The sequence below is a fragment of the Pocillopora damicornis genome, chromosome 4 (assembly GCF_964200805.1).
Source record: "Pocillopora damicornis chromosome 4, jaPocDami1.2, whole genome shotgun sequence".
Classification (NCBI taxonomy): Eukaryota; Metazoa; Cnidaria; class Anthozoa; order Scleractinia; family Pocilloporidae; genus Pocillopora; species Pocillopora damicornis.
Window position 1 is genome coordinate 23088379 of NC_142673.1, and position 16834 is coordinate 23105212.

Genomic DNA, 16834 nt, shown 5'->3' on the forward strand with positions numbered 1-16834 from the left:
CTTAGCTAATAATATTTTTTCATTAAAAAAAACAACTAAAAAAACTCAAAAACAAAAAAAGCAACAAAAAAAAGTCAGCATCACTCTTTGCTTAAAATCACTTCTTTGAACAGCTACTAACTGTACCAAAAGATCGCAAAGAGATTAACCAAAAAAAAGAAGCGTGGCTTTGTCACGTCACAAGTAAGGCGGCAGTTTGCTGAGCAGTATTCAAAATAGCGGAGTCCTTAGTCTAAATTTGAACTCATCAGAGGTCAACTTTTGACAGGTTAGGTCACTCCTTGGAATCTCAAACAACAACGAATGTCACAGTTTCATATTTACTTTTTCATTAGTTAATATAAATCTTTTTATGTGTGTAGGAGCAAACTTCCTTAACAATCCAAATACAAATCCAAAGTTATTACAACATACGGATCCAACTTTTAATTACGAATCCAAAGATAGAACTAAGGATCAAAAGTTATTATTAAGAACTTTAATGGTAGCATAGTGAACTGGAAAGATCTCCTAGCATACCATCACGGCAGTGATATTTTAAAAAATTAAATTCTTGAAACAGGAAGTAGCATAATGCTTAGGTTTATACACAACTAAACTATCGCATCTTTTGTTTTGAAATAGGCTCTAAGTCTATGTAAAAGGTATAATTACAATAATGTTTACAACAGTGGTGTATTGTAAATTGCATATATCTTGTGCTGTGACACGATGAACGATATTCACGTAAAGCTTCTGTCGGTACGGAAAGCGACAACAAAAAGTAAAATTTTAGTTCATATCTAAATAATCGAAACAAAAATACCGCATGGTCGATCGCAGTTTCTATCCGGAAATGTTAAAATTATACCCTGAGGGGAACGTTCTATCCTTTTATTTCCAACTCTGATGACACACAAAACTGAAACTTTCAAAACTATTCAGCACTAACATGATGTAACGGTTGAGTTCCTTCTGGTTGCTGGTAAAAAGCCTCTTTTCTCTTTTTTTCAAGTTGTTTTTCCTCGTTTTTTTTTAACGCCTTGCGGTAAGCCCAGTACTCCGATTGCATTTGGCTGTTCACTTCTGTCTTCTCCTTGAGCAAAGCATCGTATTTGCTGGCAAGAGTTTGCCAAGAAATCTTTGTATCCCACACTTCCGTTTCCGACAGAAACTTCGCTCGCTTCTCGAGGTACTGGCATTGAATACCAGACTTAAAGTGAGCCTTGTACAAATTAGCCGGCGCATTTTGAACATTTGGTATATTCACAACAGCTGTGAAGAGTACTGAAGTTGTGGAAGTCGCAACTACGATCGGTGCGAGACGAGGACTGTTTGAAACCATCATTTTCCAGGCCAATTTAGACGCCACACTTGCCGCGGTCCCAAAACTTCCCAAGATCACTGACGCGAACTGAAGCTTTGTATCCAGGCTTTTATAGTGCTCTGAAGATAAGTAATGAGCAGCTGCCGTCACTCGCAAACTGTGTTGCATCTTGCCAAGTTCATTCTGTAAGTTTTGCCGTTTCAACCGATCTTCTTCAGAGATCTTTTGGGTAGAAATGCTTGCGCCCATGGCGCCTTCGGCGACGCGAACCGCAATAAATGAGGCGAACTCTCTAGATTTCGAAATTGTATAACATGGATGGAAAGGGAAATTTTAAGTCGTCACAGACGCTACTTAACTGTTCAAATACTTATTCAATTTACTTAAAACACAGACGAAATTAACGAATTGAAACTGAAAATAAAATTGTCACGTTAATCCGGATCTTCCTTTTTTCCATCGAACGTATCCGATAAATTTTGATATTAACAACGCGAATTATACATACGAAAACGATCTCAAACAATTGTCATGCGCATGGAGTAATGAAAAGTATAAATCCCCAGAGGAATCGAACCTCAGATGCCCCGATTGTTTTCGAGAAATGGAATCACTATAACAAAAATTTCAACCTGAATGATTTTGAATAGCGTTGGGAATCTCTATTTCTAAAACGGATAACTTTCGCAACATATCGCTGTTCTTTACGTGGTTTTATGCCTTCGCAAAGAAATGCCTCTGACAAAATATTGGCCATCAACAGAAATGGTTCATGGGTTTTGCTCTTCGTTGGCCAAGGATCACTGGTAAGGATGTACATTTTCGAGTTGGCTTTTCCAATTGTGCTTCGTGTGCCTTTTCTCTGTGTGCTTTTTCACTTTGAGCAAGTTCTAACATTGAATCACCAGTCAAAGTCCCCAACCACTGGATAGGCCTGAAAATCGCAGATTTTTTCTCCGCTGTGTGAGTAATGAAGTCCTTTAAAACAAGTGGCACAGAAAAAACAAGGTTCTTCGTACGCTAACACATCATTCACTGTCACCCATCTGAAATAAATTAAGAAAAAATGTCCCGTAAATATATGGAAAACTTGCTCTGCGGCTGGCGATTTCGTGCGATCGATGAAGGAGGATAGGAAGGTACTTATAGCAGACTCGGATTTCCTGCCGGGGGTATCCTCCCGGGGGTTTCCTGCCATGGCTGGTCCAGCATCTCATCCCAGGGGAGAGTTCCCCTATCGAGAACCCCCCTAAATCCCCGTCACTACATGCTACAGGGACAGTTATATCGGGAAAAGCTCCAAAAAGTTTGATCCTATGGCTGAAAATAATGATAACAAGTAAATACTTAAAGAACTCCCTGCTGAACTCTTACTTTGCAGTGTAAACGTCACACACGCGGCACCTGATTCGCTTTCCTCTATGTTTGAATACTTGAACTGGGTATTCATTCAGGTTCGGATTATCGTCCACATTCATCAGTCTAAAAATTTGAAAGCAACACCAAAATCAATCAACTTTTTTAGTAATTGAAGCAACTTGTTCGTCTGAATGTCTTATTGACTGTCTGTCTGTTTGTTTATCTGTCAGTCTGCCACCCACAGCTGTCACCGATTCATCATTTCACTCCCTTCCACCCCACTTTCCTATCGTATTTCGGTGCACAAAAAGGAGACACAGGAACGGATGGTCCACAAAAAGATGGCCACGACGACAAGGACGGTTATTTTCGAATGCTCGCTATTACTTCGTAAATGGCAGCTCGTCAAAATATGGCTGGAATATAAACACTGACATACGTCCTCAAATGGGACACCTGCAAACTAACGCAACGACGAGACGATAGTAGATCAAAGATGCACTGTTAAGGCATTTACCTTTAACCGTCCTTAGTGAACGGAAATAACATGCGAAGAGGAATAAACAGAAAAGTATAGAAGCAAATATGTTAATTGAAAACAACTGCAGTGTACTCTTGGTTTACGTCTGATCTTTTTAAGTGATTTTTTTAAATTTAATTTTTCTTCGAGCGACATGACTCAGGATTTCGGGCAACATGACAAAAACTTTCGGGCGACATGACTTAGGACGAGATGACTTTCGGGCGACCTGCCAGTTACCATATTCTTGACTATTCTTACCTAAGATCAGTAAACATGATAACATGTTCACAGTTTCCTTGATGGCAATATAGATATGGGTATCCTAATTTGACTTTCAGGTCTTCAAATATTACATCCTCCATTCGCTTACTGGTAAATAAGCCAAGTCCAGGACACTTTCTTCTTTGTGGATCTTTGGCCCACTCAGTGATCACCCTGTAATTGGTATTGTTATTGTAAGAATATCAGTCAATAAGAACTCAAAACAAAAACCAGCAAACTGCCTGAGACGCGGGAAAACGCAAGTGGCCAAGTTGCATTTGGTTCTAGTTTTAAAACTTATTGGATGAGAAGGTGGCACGTGCTCTCTAGACCAATCACATGACGACGTAAAGCATCCAAAACAGTCCAGATTACTTTGGATACTCGAATAAAAATCACAAATTATTAGAATTTGAAGCCAAACCTTAGATTTAGTGGGCTAATATTTAGTATCCAAAGAAGTCTGTTACTTCTCCCGTCAAACAGATGTAGTAAGGATGTAAACCAATCTTAAACTTATGTCCAGAAATGCACGCAGTAACGAAAATGGCAGATTTGACGAAATTTTGTCAAACCGAGTGAAGCTTCATGGATTTGACCATTTTGGATTTTGACGAATGTTGGCCATTTTTGTTACTGCATGCATTTCTGGACATATCTGACAAAGTAATGAAAATGGCAAATTTGACGAAATTTTGTGAAACCGAGTGAATGTTCACGGATTTGACGATTTTGGCGAATTTTAGTCAAACTCGTAAAAGCGAAATCAGATTGTCAAAAGTGACAATTTTTGACGAATTTGGTCAAATTAGTCACACCGAATCAGCCTGGCGGATGACGATTTTAACGAATTTTGGTCAAATTCGTCACACTGAAATCAGCCTTGCGGATGACGATTTTGACGAATTTTGGTCAAATTCGTCACACCGAAATCAGCCTGGCGGATGACGATTTTGGCGAAATTTTCGCCGATTTCGTTACTGCATGCATTTCAGGACATATCTCTATCTTACAGGCTAGCAAGATTGGTAGAAGTTATTTTCAATTATGTAAAGACTTTAATCCACAACTGTAGCTGGTTTTAATTCGAGTGGTGATTATCATGTAGTCATTTGAATACATGACAAGCTAAACTAAATGTACTAACTTGCTGTAATCCTTTGAAAGTGGATCACGTTTGTCATTGTAAAACACTCCCTCTATGAAAAAGAACCCAGACTTGAACACATCCTAAAATGAACAAACAACATTCAAGTAAAGATACGAACGGAAAATACCAAAGCAAGCCTTGGGCGGGTTCATGGTTACAAAATGAATGTTGATTAACCTCCTGCCAGAGTGTAAATTGTCCGCAAAAAGTCCCAAGAGGGGAGGCGTGAATTGAAATCACTAGTATTACTATATTATTATCACCTGTATCATAACCATAATCACTAAGATTACCATGATCAAAGTATCGTTTATTGTAAACAAGAGCACGAAATTTTTTACTGATTATGCACAATCTTCTGCTTATTGGATCCCACAGCAAAGTACAAAAAAAAAAGCTCTCTCTTTTCTCCCTTTCACAACAAATGCAAATAGTCATGTAAATCTCATTACTGCTCAAACAGGTGAAAGGAGGACATCAAAAGTTACATCACTTCCCTTTCCGTTCAAGTCAACATTATTTCAAACCTCTCTATTATTGTACAAACCTTAGCTCTTTTTTGTGATAATTGGTCTGGATTATTGCTGTGATCCCCAAGTATCATTTCATCAGCAGTACAAAATATCTTGTCACGTAATTCTGTGAGACACTTACAATAAAGTGAATAAAATAAGCCTCCACAACTGGCACATAGTGTAGATGTTTCCTATGTAGTTTGCTTACAGCAGAAAAGTTACATTATTTTATATTTAAGAGTCATTGAAACTGAACAGGAACACCTGAAAACAGAAACAGCCCTCTGAAACCAGAGAGAAGTAACCAAAGATAGTTGAAACACTCCAAAATCATCTTGAGTGATATTTGTTTTTTCAAAACAAATTCTAGGATGTTTAATCTGGCATTCACCTTCAATGAGTAAGGTATTGTTGCTTCATTTTCATTTCAAGGTGTATGTCAGAAAAAGAGGCCAACTTTGCAATGCTGTTTTGAATTTTTTTGTTTGTTTTTGAGAAAAAGGAAAGGCTCAAACTAAGGTCATTAATCATATCAATCTTGCAATTATGACTAAACATAAAATTCCACCTTACCTGACTTCCCAGCACATGGAATTCTTGAACCTTGTTTTGCTAAAGGAAGAACATAACTTAATATTAAGCTTTTATAGTTAAGTCAGTCAGTGTTCCCTGCTGGCTGATCTAAAAACGGTCATAACTGGAGACCTCTGCACACAATGAGGGGGGTGTCTTAATGGGTATGAAGAGAAAACATTCAGTATAACACTACAGTGGCACAAAAGTATTTTTCCATAATGGATCAATAAAATTATGCCTTGGTGGTATAATTCTTTGTGATCAATTTTTACTGACCTTACGGGGATGACAAATTGCAACTGACAAGATAACCTCATTTGTCTTAATTTCCTGAAATGCTTGTGGCTCTTTAGAGGGCTGTATTTCCTATCAATGAAAATAATCAGTAGTGAATTGATGCAGATGATAATGCAGACTGAAGTGTACACCTCTGGTCCTGGCAGTTTGAAGACTGGAAATTGCTATGAACCACATGAATACCTAGTCAGTTAGAAATGTCACAATACAGCCACACAACCAATGAATATATGCAGTCTACATGAACATAACTAGAGTCTGCATTGTGGGATGGAACTTTAGCAAAGTAAAGTAAAACCACAACAATCCCAGATTACAGTGCATTTTTGACACTCAATTTAAAATTTCTCTATTACGCTATAACAAATAAATCACACCAATATGCAGCCTCAGATTATTGGTTGGTAAACATCACATGGTACAAACTCAGAGCTTGTTCTTAGGCTTGCTATAGACAAGTAGCAGTGTATACCTTTACAAGATAATTCACAACTTTTCTATGAGCAGTTAATCTTCCTCTTCTCTCTTTCAGAAGCCTGCAGTTTAACAGGTTGGAAGTGATTAACATGTAACTTCTTGCAATTCCAATGTGTTATCTTTTAAACAGGTTATAAAAGCAGACAAGTTTATCTGCTAGATGGTGTTATTTTGGAATAAGATTCAATTTTTTTTGTCTAATTTGCAAACAAAAGTATGGTAATAAGAAGGGAGAATCATACTAGGATCTTGGGAATTACAGGGTTAAATAACATCTATGATAAACACAGTAAATCATTTTCTTTAATGAAGGATACTGTTACCATTTACTTAATGAATTGTGCAAACTACAATCATTATGACACAAGAATTAATCAGTTCTGTTTAGCTTTCCTCCTTGGTTTATTATACTTTTTAATTATCAATTTGTGCAACAATCTATGTGTAATCTATAGGTTGTTACCTGGAAGGATACCAGGCAATAAACAATAAATAAACAAACAATAAACCAAAGAGAGGAAAATTACAGTACATTTATAAGGAAGAAAAGATGGGATAGTACTCCTTGGTGGGAGTTGACTGGTAGTTTCCCAACAGCTGATGAACACAGAATCAGATACATATAATTACTTCCTTTAAATTAATAGTCTGTAAAGAATGGTTCACTTTTAGTTACTGGTACTTACTTTAAGGATTCAAGCTCTACTCCATCAGGAATGGAATTCCCAAAAATATCAATAGATTCCAAGCCTTCTGTTTCTGCTGGGCACTAAGATGAAACCAGAGTTGGTAAGAATTATCACCACGTTGGTAAATTATTCTCAGAGAGGGACCATACCAATTATTAGTAAACTCATGTTTAACAGGATGTGACTGATGACAAAACAAAGAAAAGAAAGTTTTTAAATCTCCACATTAAAAGGCTGATGTATTTCTCAGCTCACATCCTCACAGTGATCATTTTATTTTTTTCCCTTCAAAAGTAAGAAGTTGATCATAAAGTTAAAAAGACATTTAGGTTGCATTATAGATAACAGTGTTTTCCGGTAGTAAGAATTAATTCTGGCTTAAAATGTAATTTTGATACTTCCTGATTAATAGGATGTTGAAGACAAGTTGGACAACCAGAATTTGCCATCTTGAAATTTTTTTGCAGTCCCAGTCACTGCCAATGTTGTAATAAGGCTGATTGTTGAATTAAACTAATACCCCATAGCCTGATAGATAGTATCTAATAAGTGGTGTAAAAATGCTAAAATGCCAAAAAATACCCTTTTCAATTATGTTCTAATACATTACTCATCAGAAAAATTGACTTTATAGTTAGTAAATCTGACAAAGGTAATATTCACTGATGCCCATAATGATAAACTAGCCCCAGACAATTTTTGACATACCTTTAAATTGCTCGAACTTTTTCACATAGAAGAAGAAAAAAGAAAGAAAAAAAAGATGTACTGAGTAATATACATGTAAGTGTTCTTGCAAAAAATAAACACAAAGAATTGTTCGCACTGCCAATTTTGTTACAGTCCTGGGGTGCGTATATCCGTATAAGTTGGATATAACCCTCTTACAATCATACTTCCGCATAGTCTTCAATTATTAATTTTGTATAACAGCTCTTTGATAAACGCAAACAATAGGGAACACAACAGATTGACTGAAGCTTTATTTGAAATAGTATGGGATTAAACAGATTATAGGTGGATTAACTTGGCAGGGCATGGATGAAAATTATATAGTACAAAATTATTTTGATCGTCGATGTTGACTTGAAAATACCTGCATACTTCGCTTAAGTCTGTTACTACATCCATTGGTACGTCCATTTCCTTAGCCATTTGGGTCAGGTCGATTTCAAACTTTTTCCTTTCATATTGAGCCGGTTCAAGAAACTCCATAAACTCTTTCTTAAACTGTTTTATGGATATCAGATTTGAACACTCTCCACGAGCCGCCATTGAACTAGTACTGCGAGAGACGTAACGATAGTTGTGATTGGGCAAACGGCATTGGAGAGTGTATTCACCAATCAAAGTACTTGTACTAAGTTGTATTTAAATGAGCATTATGGTCTAGATTTTACATATCTCGTACATGATTTGCACACCGCATCAGGAAATGCGAAAACCTTGACAAGGAAGAAGTTCACTTTCTAGAACGTTGATTATATTGTTAAAGCTGTTTGTGGAATCTACTCAAAACAGATATCTGCTGATTTTCGCTCATTGGAAGAGCCATTTTTTCAAAACTATTAAATGAACTCGCGAGATGAGCTCATCTCCGTACAACTGGCAATCTGAGAAAACTTCTGTGCAGGATGCAATCTCCTTCCTCTTTAACAACGAAATAGTGAGCGATGTACATTTTATGGTCGGGAAAGGCACTCAGAGGCGACGAATTCCTGCCCACAAATTTATACTCGCTGTAAGAAGCGCTGTTTTTGATGCTATGTTCAATGGTGGAATGTCAACAGAGTCAGACGAAGTGGAACTACCCGACGTTGAATATTCAGCTTTCCACTCCTTGCTTCGATTTATTTATACTGACGAAGTACAAATTGGACCCGAAACAGTAATGACGACTCTTTACACGGCCAAAAAATACGCGGTGCCAACTCTGGAAAACGCCTGCGTGGATTTCTTAAAGAAGAATTTAAGTCCAGATAACGCTTTCATGTTGTTGAGCCAAGCCAGACTGTTTGATGAACCTCAATTAGCAGACCTATGTCTCGAATGTATTGACAAGAACACTGCAGAGGCGATTGCAGCGGAAGGCTTTACTGATATTGATTTTGAAACACTTTGTGTCGTTTTGCAAAGAGACACTTTGTCCATCCGCGAAAGCCTTTTGTTCGCTGAAGCTTTGAGGTGGGCTGAACACGAATGTCAACGCAGGAGAATACCCTCCACTCCTGAAAACAAAAGGTCAGATTATAAGAATTGATAAGCTTTTAAAATTTAGGATGCGCTTGAGAACCCTATGGAGCTCATCTCCTCAGTTGTTAGCTCTGCGCAATCAAGCACGTAGCAATAAGGAGATACAGGTATCATTCAATTAGAAACAAGTTTCAGGCGTTAGGGGTAGGGCCAAAAATTGGGAATTGATTGAAAATATGTACAGAGATTAATCTTCTTTATGCTTCTAGGATCGAAACAATATTGTATGAATTTGTATATGAGCAGTGGCACTGCATCTTTCAGTATCAAAGTAATTCTACTTTGAAAAGTCAAAGAAGTGTAAAGGGGGGGAATTGCTAAGGGGAGTCAGGTGTTTTTATTTTTGCGTGGTGTTTTTGTCAGTTTGTGAGATTTTGGTAGCTTTAATGGGTTTTTTTCTCCAATTCTACTGTGCTCTGAAGTTTGCAAACCATGATATAAGGGATTTTCTATTATTTTGGAATTTTGGTGGTCAAACCAATTTTTTGTGAACTCGGATCATCTGTAATAATCCTAATACTTCAACAATACTGATCTTAAAGGTGGTGTATGTGACCTGGAGCCTTTGATATATGTAAAAGTAAAAATTCCCTTTTCTATTGACAAAAATTGTAACCATAATCATTCCTAATATTTCTTGTAGAAATGTTCTTTCAAGGGCCCTGTACATGATCCGCTTTCCGCTAATGACCATAGAGGAGTTTGCAGCTGGTGTTGCACAGTTTGGAATCCTCACTGACAGGGAGGCAGTCAGCTTGTTTCTTTACTTCACTGTCAACCCTAAGCCTGAGGTCAATTTCTTGGACAAGCCACGCTGTTGTTTGACTGGTAAGGAAAAAGCAGTTTGTCGCTTCCAAAAAGTTGAGAGTCGTTGGGGTTACAGTGGTACAAGTGACAGGATACGATTCACATGCAGTCGAAAGATCTTTGTGGTGGGTTTTGGCCTTTATGGATCAATGTATGGTCCAAGTGACTATCAAGTAACTATTCAAGTCATTGTGACAGAGACAGGAAAAATTCTTGGCCACAATGAAACAGCATTCAGCAGTGATGGCAGCGACTCCACTTTCCGTGTTATGTTTAAGGAGCCAATTGAGATTCAAGCTGGAGTAAGTTACACTGCCAGTGCAACTTTGAAGGGTCCTGATTCACACTATGGCACTTCAGGTGGAAAGAAAGTTGTTTTTGAAACAGAGCAGAAAGAAAAGATAACTTTCCAGTTTTCATATGCCACTGGAAACAATAATGGTACCTCCATAGAGGATGGACAGCTACCAGAACTAATTTTTTACACCTGATCAGGAAACAACTGTATACATGTAGAAGGACTCTAAAGAAATCATCATATACAGTGTACACTCAAAAAATTTTCCCGGTTATTGTACATATGTCATTATTTTGTTTGAGTTTGCTTTCTGTTTAGCACCTGCTCTTCTGGGCTTCAATGTTTTCAATGCTTTGCTTGAGGTTAAATTAGTTTTAAGGACAACAAGCTGTCTACCCTATATATTGTAGCCTAAGATGACCTTTATTTTGTAATGATTAATTATCACACTTAAAAGTGTGAAAAAAGAGGATAAGAAGTGTATTGAAAAGTAAATAACAAATCTTCCATATAAATAAGAGACTGCAACTAATAAGGTTAGACATTAACATGTGAGAGTGCACAGTAATGAGGTGATATTAATATTCTGTGGAGGCACTGAAACAGGCTCTCATGTAGAGAAAGTTGAAATGTAGTGAAAGATGATAAAAATTTGCCATACTGTCCTGCTTTTTTTGGGAAAGAGTTTGGGTGGAGTAGGAAACTTCTCTGACCAGTTATGGGATGTGTGAGCCATGTACATACATTGGCCATTGAAGAAAAAGGAAATTCACAGATTTTACAGTAGATCTATCATCAAGAATGGAATTAATTTCTTGATGTGCCTCACCTGTGTCACTTTCTTTCTTTCAAGGGGGATAGTTATGCAAAAATGTTTTTATGTGACTCCAGAGAGAAGTTAGTACAGCTTTAAGGAGTACCTTGGGCTTATGAACATTTACTGGAACATATCATAAGTTTAATCTTCTAACCCTCAATATCTCAATCAGTAGTTCTCCTTTTTTTGTCTGTCATACATTTCTCATAATTGTCATTTGAGAATTTGGTGTTTGGTTGAAAAATCATCTCCTAGTAATATTTTCATTTACTCTCATCACTTGTGTGCATGACATAGTACTGAAATTGGAGAGAGAAACTGATCTTAGTCACTCCTGGGTGTGGAAGGGTCATCAAACTAATGAAACTTCATAAAAACCATTCAGTATATTGAAATTAAATTATTGTCCCAAAGATGTCTTATAAAGTAATTGCCAGCATGATTAGGAGTAATTTATTCAGGTGTATAGCCAGCTTCTCCACCTGTTGTAAGCCTGTGCCCAAAAAAAGTTCCATTTTTGTTTCAGAGTTAGTGAGAGCTGTCTTATAAAAGTCAATGAGCAGAAATAAATTGTATGCCCAGATCAACTGGACTATAGGCTGGCTATGCCCCTGTTTATTATCTCATAGTAAATTTTTGCTAATTTGTTGAACTACTGGTATATGTAAGATCTTTTTTGTTAAAGATGCTTTCATTACAACTTTAGTTTGCCTCTGGCCTTTCTTTAACAGTTACTCCGAGCTGTAAACAAGTGTGTTCTTTAGACTCACATTTGAATTTGCCATCAAATTTATTAAATGTGACTGACATTGAATTAAATTTTGTATTGATCGTGTGCGACGTAATGTTCCCTGCAGTAGATATAACAGGACAATTGAGTTAATGGAGGGTTAAGATGACTTTGGGAAAGTTATGAAAGTAATAGTAAGATTGGAACTTAATGTAACTCAAACGTGCTCCTAGAGAAAGCCAAACAGACTCCAAAGTAAGTTGTTTTTGTTTGTTTGTTTTTTGAAGGAGAAACTTGCTTCAGAAACCTGCTTAAGATAAAAAAGTGTACTTATAATTGCATTTTGAGGTTCTAAAGAGTATCCTATTCATTCCAAATTTGTCTTCAAATGGGCCTCCTTCAACAGGAAAAAACAAACAATCGAATATTGCCCTTTGTAATAGCATAATACAACAGTCACAGCAACAACAACAACTGCTAAGAGAAATCTTCAAAGAACCACCAGCAATATCATACAGAAAGGGGTGTTCACTCAGACATATTTATGAGAGCAAAATTATAAAGAAGGCAAGTAAACTGGACATACCACGGAGTCGAATAAAACACGTAAATAATATAGAGAACTTACTGGAAATGCTACGAAGTCAGTTAGGCCTGTCAACCCCAATTTACACGGGAGCATTAATCAAGCCCGTTTCTAAAGCAAATAAATACTTTCTAATGTCTCTGAGTTCGGGTGACGCGTAACTTTAGCTAAATTATGATCCCGCCTATATCCGTCCTATCTCCCGTCCTTCCTTTGAAACAAGGCATATCCTGGTCTCCCCTTCCTCCTGGTCTCCCGCATCTCTCCTTTAGAATTTCTCATATCCCACATCCCGCCTCGATTTTAAGCCTCATCCCGCATCCCGCTAAACCTATGTTGGACCCTCTAAATGTTATCCTCCTGAAATGTGAAATATGGGTACTCCTGAGGTTGCAGTGGAGACATTTTTTGAAACTAAATTTTCCTATTTAAGCTGATGGACGTCTGCGACTCAAAGGCAGTCATGGAGTATTTAAATAAATAATACATTTATTGAGAAATCAGGAGAAAAAAAATTGAGAAAAATGAGCGTCAAAACCCTTTTTCAAACAGAAAGTGTAGCAACTGGGTCGGTGCCTTTGAAATTTACGCTATTACATCAGACTCGAAGAAAAAGAAGGAGCCCATCCAGAGAGCGACAATGCTACACTGCCTTGGCCCTGCAGTTCAAAGCATCTTCAACACTCTCTCAGGTGAACACAAAACCCTTGAAGGAGTGAAGCCGCCCTGGATGGATTTGTTCGCTCCGAAAAGCAACGTAGTGGAAGAACGCTACAAATTCAGATCGCGAGCACGAAAAGCAGACGAGTATATCGACGCGTATCTGACGATCTTTAGAGAGTTGGCAAAGTCTTGCGACTTCGGCGACTTGGAGAAAGAGATGATAAGGGATCAAATCGTCGAGAAATGTTCCTCCCATATCCTAAAGCAAAGGCTTCTCCAGCAAGGAGACCTTTTCCTTGCCAAGACGGTGAAAATAGCTCGTAACGCGGAGACGACCGTTCAAGAAGCGCGACTACTCTCCTAAGGTTCCAAAGGGAACGCAATCACCGTTAACCACGTGCGTACCTCTAGCAGAACACCAGCGAAACGCTCTAACTGTTACAGTTGTAGTGGCACGGACGGTCACAGCCCAAGTAAGTCGGTGGTGCGCTAAAATCAACTTGCAACAACTATAAAAAGGTTGGGCACCTACAACGAGTTTGTCGTTCTAAGCATGAAACTACACGGATGAAAGGAAAGAAATGGAAAGGGAAGAAACCTCAACAGATGAAGGTTCGTAGCCTCTCATCCAATAAACCTGCTAATTGACTTGAGGACAGTTCAGGTGACGAGAGCGAAGAACCTGCACTCTTCATGAATAACGTGGACAACTCCATCACAGCTATGATAAACGAACGAAAAACCAAGTTGATCGTGGACACCGGCAATAAGTATGATATAACTTCCTCCCACTTACACAAAACAATATTCAAGAACTGTAAACTGAAGGAAACTCGAAGGTGCTTCACCGCGTATGAACAAACGGTTAATTTGTAAAGGTTATTCTAACGCTGTCATTAGTATTAGTCATTTGGCCATTAATTCAAAGGTTTATGTAATAGATGGTAAAGCAGAATCGTAACTAGGAGGAGATTCTAGTTTTAAGTTAGAAATCCTTGCCCAAGTAAACTCAGTCGGTCAGACCATTGAGCTTGACTCCTTGCTCCAGGAGTACGATTATGTTTTTCGAGGAATAGGATAGGTAACCTAATGAACATAAATTAACCATATATTGACCCCGAGGTCAAACCTGTCAGTCAAATCGAAGCAGTTACATAATGAACTTGACAGGATGTTAGAGGAAGAATTATTGAAGAGGTCACAAAAGTAAGCCCCTGGGTTTCAAATCTAGTTAATGTACCCAAGAAGTCAGGTGACCTCAGGGTATGTTGCGACCTCAGAGAGGTTAATAAGGCTGTTATTAGAGAAATGGTGAAACAGAGAATTAACTCTGAAGTGTAAATTAAAGTGCTACTTAAACCCATGAATAACCCACAGGGCGTTAGCCCTAATAAAGGGAAACAGGGAACCACACGAGGCAAAGAAGAAATCTTTTGACCACGGTGGGAATCGAACCCACGACCTCCGGATTAGATCTACCGTTACTCTGCCGACTGAGCTACGAGGTCGCACAGAGAAAGTCGGGGACGATTTAGGATGGTGAATCGCGGCGAAGAGAAAGTAAGGGTACATATGAATGTTGTGCCGCGTAGCACTGGGAACACAAATGGTGAAACAGAGAATTAACTCTGAAGTGTAAATTAAAGTGCTACTTAAACCCATGAATAACCCACAGGGTGTTAGCCCTAATAAAGGGAAACAGGGAACCACACGAGGCAAAGAAGAAATCTTTTGACCTCGGTGGGAATCGAACCCACGACCTCCGGATTAGATCTACCGTTACTCTGCCGACTGAGCTACGAGGTCGCACAGAGAAAGTCGGGGACGATTTAGGATGGTGAATCGCGGCGAAGAGAAAGTAAGGGTACATATGAATGTTGTGCCGCGTAGCACTGGGAACACAAATGGTGAAACAGAGAATTAACTCTGAAGTGTGGTTCCCTGTTTCCCTTTATTAGGGCTAACGCCCTGTGGGTTATTCATGGGTTTAAGTAGCACTTTAATTTACACTTCAGAGTTAATTCTCTGTTTCACCATTTGTGTTCCCAGTGCTACGCGGCACAGCATTCATATGTACCCTTACTTTCTCTTCGCCGCGATTCACCATCCTAAATCGTCCCCGACTTTCTCTGTGCGACCTCGTAGCTCAGTCGGCAGAGTAACGGTAGATCTAATCCGGAGGTCGTGGGTTCGATTCCCACCGTGGTCAAAAGATTTTTTCTTTGCCTCGTGTGGTTCCCTGTTTCCCTTTATTAGGGCTAACGCCCTGTGGGTTATTCATGGGTTTAAGTAGCACTTTAATTTACACTTCAGAGTTAATTCTCTGTTTCACCATTTGTGTTCCCAGTGCTACGCGGCACAACATTCATATGTACCCTTACTTTCTGTTATTAGAGAAAGATGTGTTCTACCTTAAATTAAGGATATGCTTGCATGCTTTGCATGGCTCTAAATACTTTGCTAAGATCGACGCAAAAAGTGGGTTTTCACGGCGTCGACAAAAACTGGATCAGACCAGATCGGATTACAGATCGGATCACTGATCGGATCACTGATCGGATCACGGATCGGATCACGGATCGGATCACGGATCGAATCACGTCAATTGAATAAGAAATTTTGCGCAACAAGCCAAAATAAAGCCCGTGTGACATACTGGAGCGCAGGCCCCACTACGATTTTTTTTTCTTTGCCCAAAAACCCCGTGTAGTTACTTTCACGGCTGTGTCGAGGAGTGTTGTGTAGTGCTACCGTGGACGAAGGCAAGTGAGTGGTACGTATCATTCCATCAGTCAGTTAAGAAAAACGCGACACAATCCACAGTTGCTTCTTAATTAAGGTCCTTGAGCTTCTTCCGTTGCCGGTGCGTGAAGTCATAGTTCGCAAACTAATCGACCCAAGTGCCCCACATTGCAAGGACAAAGTCTCAGGCGCTATTCGAGACGCGTGACCTCCTACGGATACCTACGATATTTAGCCAACCACAGGCGGCCCAAGCTCCAGCTGTGAGATGATCATCTTACGAAATAACATTCATGGCGAGAGTTTGTATGGGAATTTTTACGACCGCTCTAAGGAATAAGAAAATAAGTAAAATTCTCACCAAAAATACCTCACCTTACTTCCACAGTGCGTTGCTTGTTATCTGGCCGCTTACTACGTTGAAGGGAAGGGAACCCATTTAAGCGAGTTGTCCATTTTGAGGTTTTCTACGTACATAAGAAAAGCCCTTTTATTATGAGGAACCACTTCGAAAGCTCACTCGGAAAGACCACAAGCGGCCTGGTCACGAGGAAAAGAGCAAACAAACGCATTCGAAGCCTTGAAAGAAGCACTGTCTGGCGCACCAGCCTTGGCTTGACTTCGTTTAGACGCTCCGACGTGTGTTATCTCAGATGCCAGTCCGGTCGGTTTAGGGGCAATTCCGCAACAAGACAAAGGAACTGGTGAGCGCATACCGATTGTGTACATCAGTCGATCACTCACATTGACGGAAAGGAGATTAACGTTAACACAGCAGATTAGTT

The 16834-nt window shown here is 38.9% G+C and overlaps 3 protein-coding genes across 3 annotated transcripts; 1 reads left to right on the plus strand and 2 right to left on the minus strand.

Annotated features, from left to right (window-relative positions):
* Window positions 1–306: 306 nt before the first annotated feature.
* Window positions 307–1555, minus strand: LOC113683513 (uncharacterized). The gene has a single exon (XM_027200763.2). It carries the CDS (start codon window positions 1553–1555, stop codon window positions 917–919), a length of 639 nt encoding a protein of 212 aa, XP_027056564.2. The 3' UTR covers window positions 307–916.
* Window positions 307–8560, minus strand: LOC113683511 (snRNA-activating protein complex subunit 3). Its single transcript, XM_027200762.2, has 11 exons — window positions 8250–8560; window positions 7862–7877; window positions 7151–7233; window positions 6460–6523; window positions 5967–6056; window positions 5688–5726; window positions 5147–5248; window positions 4597–4679; window positions 3447–3623; window positions 2681–2788; window positions 307–2352 (listed from the first exon to the last, which is right to left on the minus strand). Exons 1-11 carry the CDS (start codon window positions 8426–8428, stop codon window positions 2208–2210), a joined length of 1086 nt encoding a protein of 361 aa, XP_027056563.2. The 5' UTR covers window positions 8429–8560; the 3' UTR covers window positions 307–2207.
* Window positions 8383–12147, plus strand: LOC113683510 (BTB/POZ domain-containing protein 2). The gene is made up of 2 exons (XM_027200761.2): window positions 8383–9394; window positions 10050–12147. The coding sequence occupies exons 1-2, from the start codon at window positions 8739–8741 to the stop codon at window positions 10702–10704; spliced, it is 1311 nt and encodes a 436-aa protein (XP_027056562.2). The 5' UTR covers window positions 8383–8738; the 3' UTR covers window positions 10705–12147.
* The last annotated feature ends 4687 nt before the right edge of the window (window positions 12148–16834 follow it).

Bases quoted from the DNA above. Each gene is read 5' to 3' on its own strand.
- LOC113683513 (XM_027200763.2), bottom strand. From the start codon at position 1,555: ATGGGCGCAAGCATTTCTACCCAAAAGATCTCTGAAGAAGATCGGTTG.
- LOC113683511 (XM_027200762.2), bottom strand. From the start codon at position 8,428: ATGGCGGCTCGTGGAGAGTGTTCAAATCTGATATCCATAAAACAGTTT. The intron at 6,524-7,150 runs GTAAGTACCAGT...GTTAAACTGCAG, and splicing joins GTAGAGCTTGAATCCTTAAA to GCTTCTGAAAGAGAGAAGAG. The intron at 2,789-3,446 runs GTAAGAATAGTC...TCAAATTTTTAG, and splicing joins ATCATGTTTACTGATCTTAG to ACTGATGAATGTGGACGATA.
- LOC113683510 (XM_027200761.2), top strand. From the start codon at position 8,739: ATGAGCTCATCTCCGTACAACTGGCAATCTGAGAAAACTTCTGTGCAG. The intron at 9,395-10,049 runs GTCAGATTATAA...TATTTCTTGTAG, and splicing joins TCCACTCCTGAAAACAAAAG to AAATGTTCTTTCAAGGGCCC.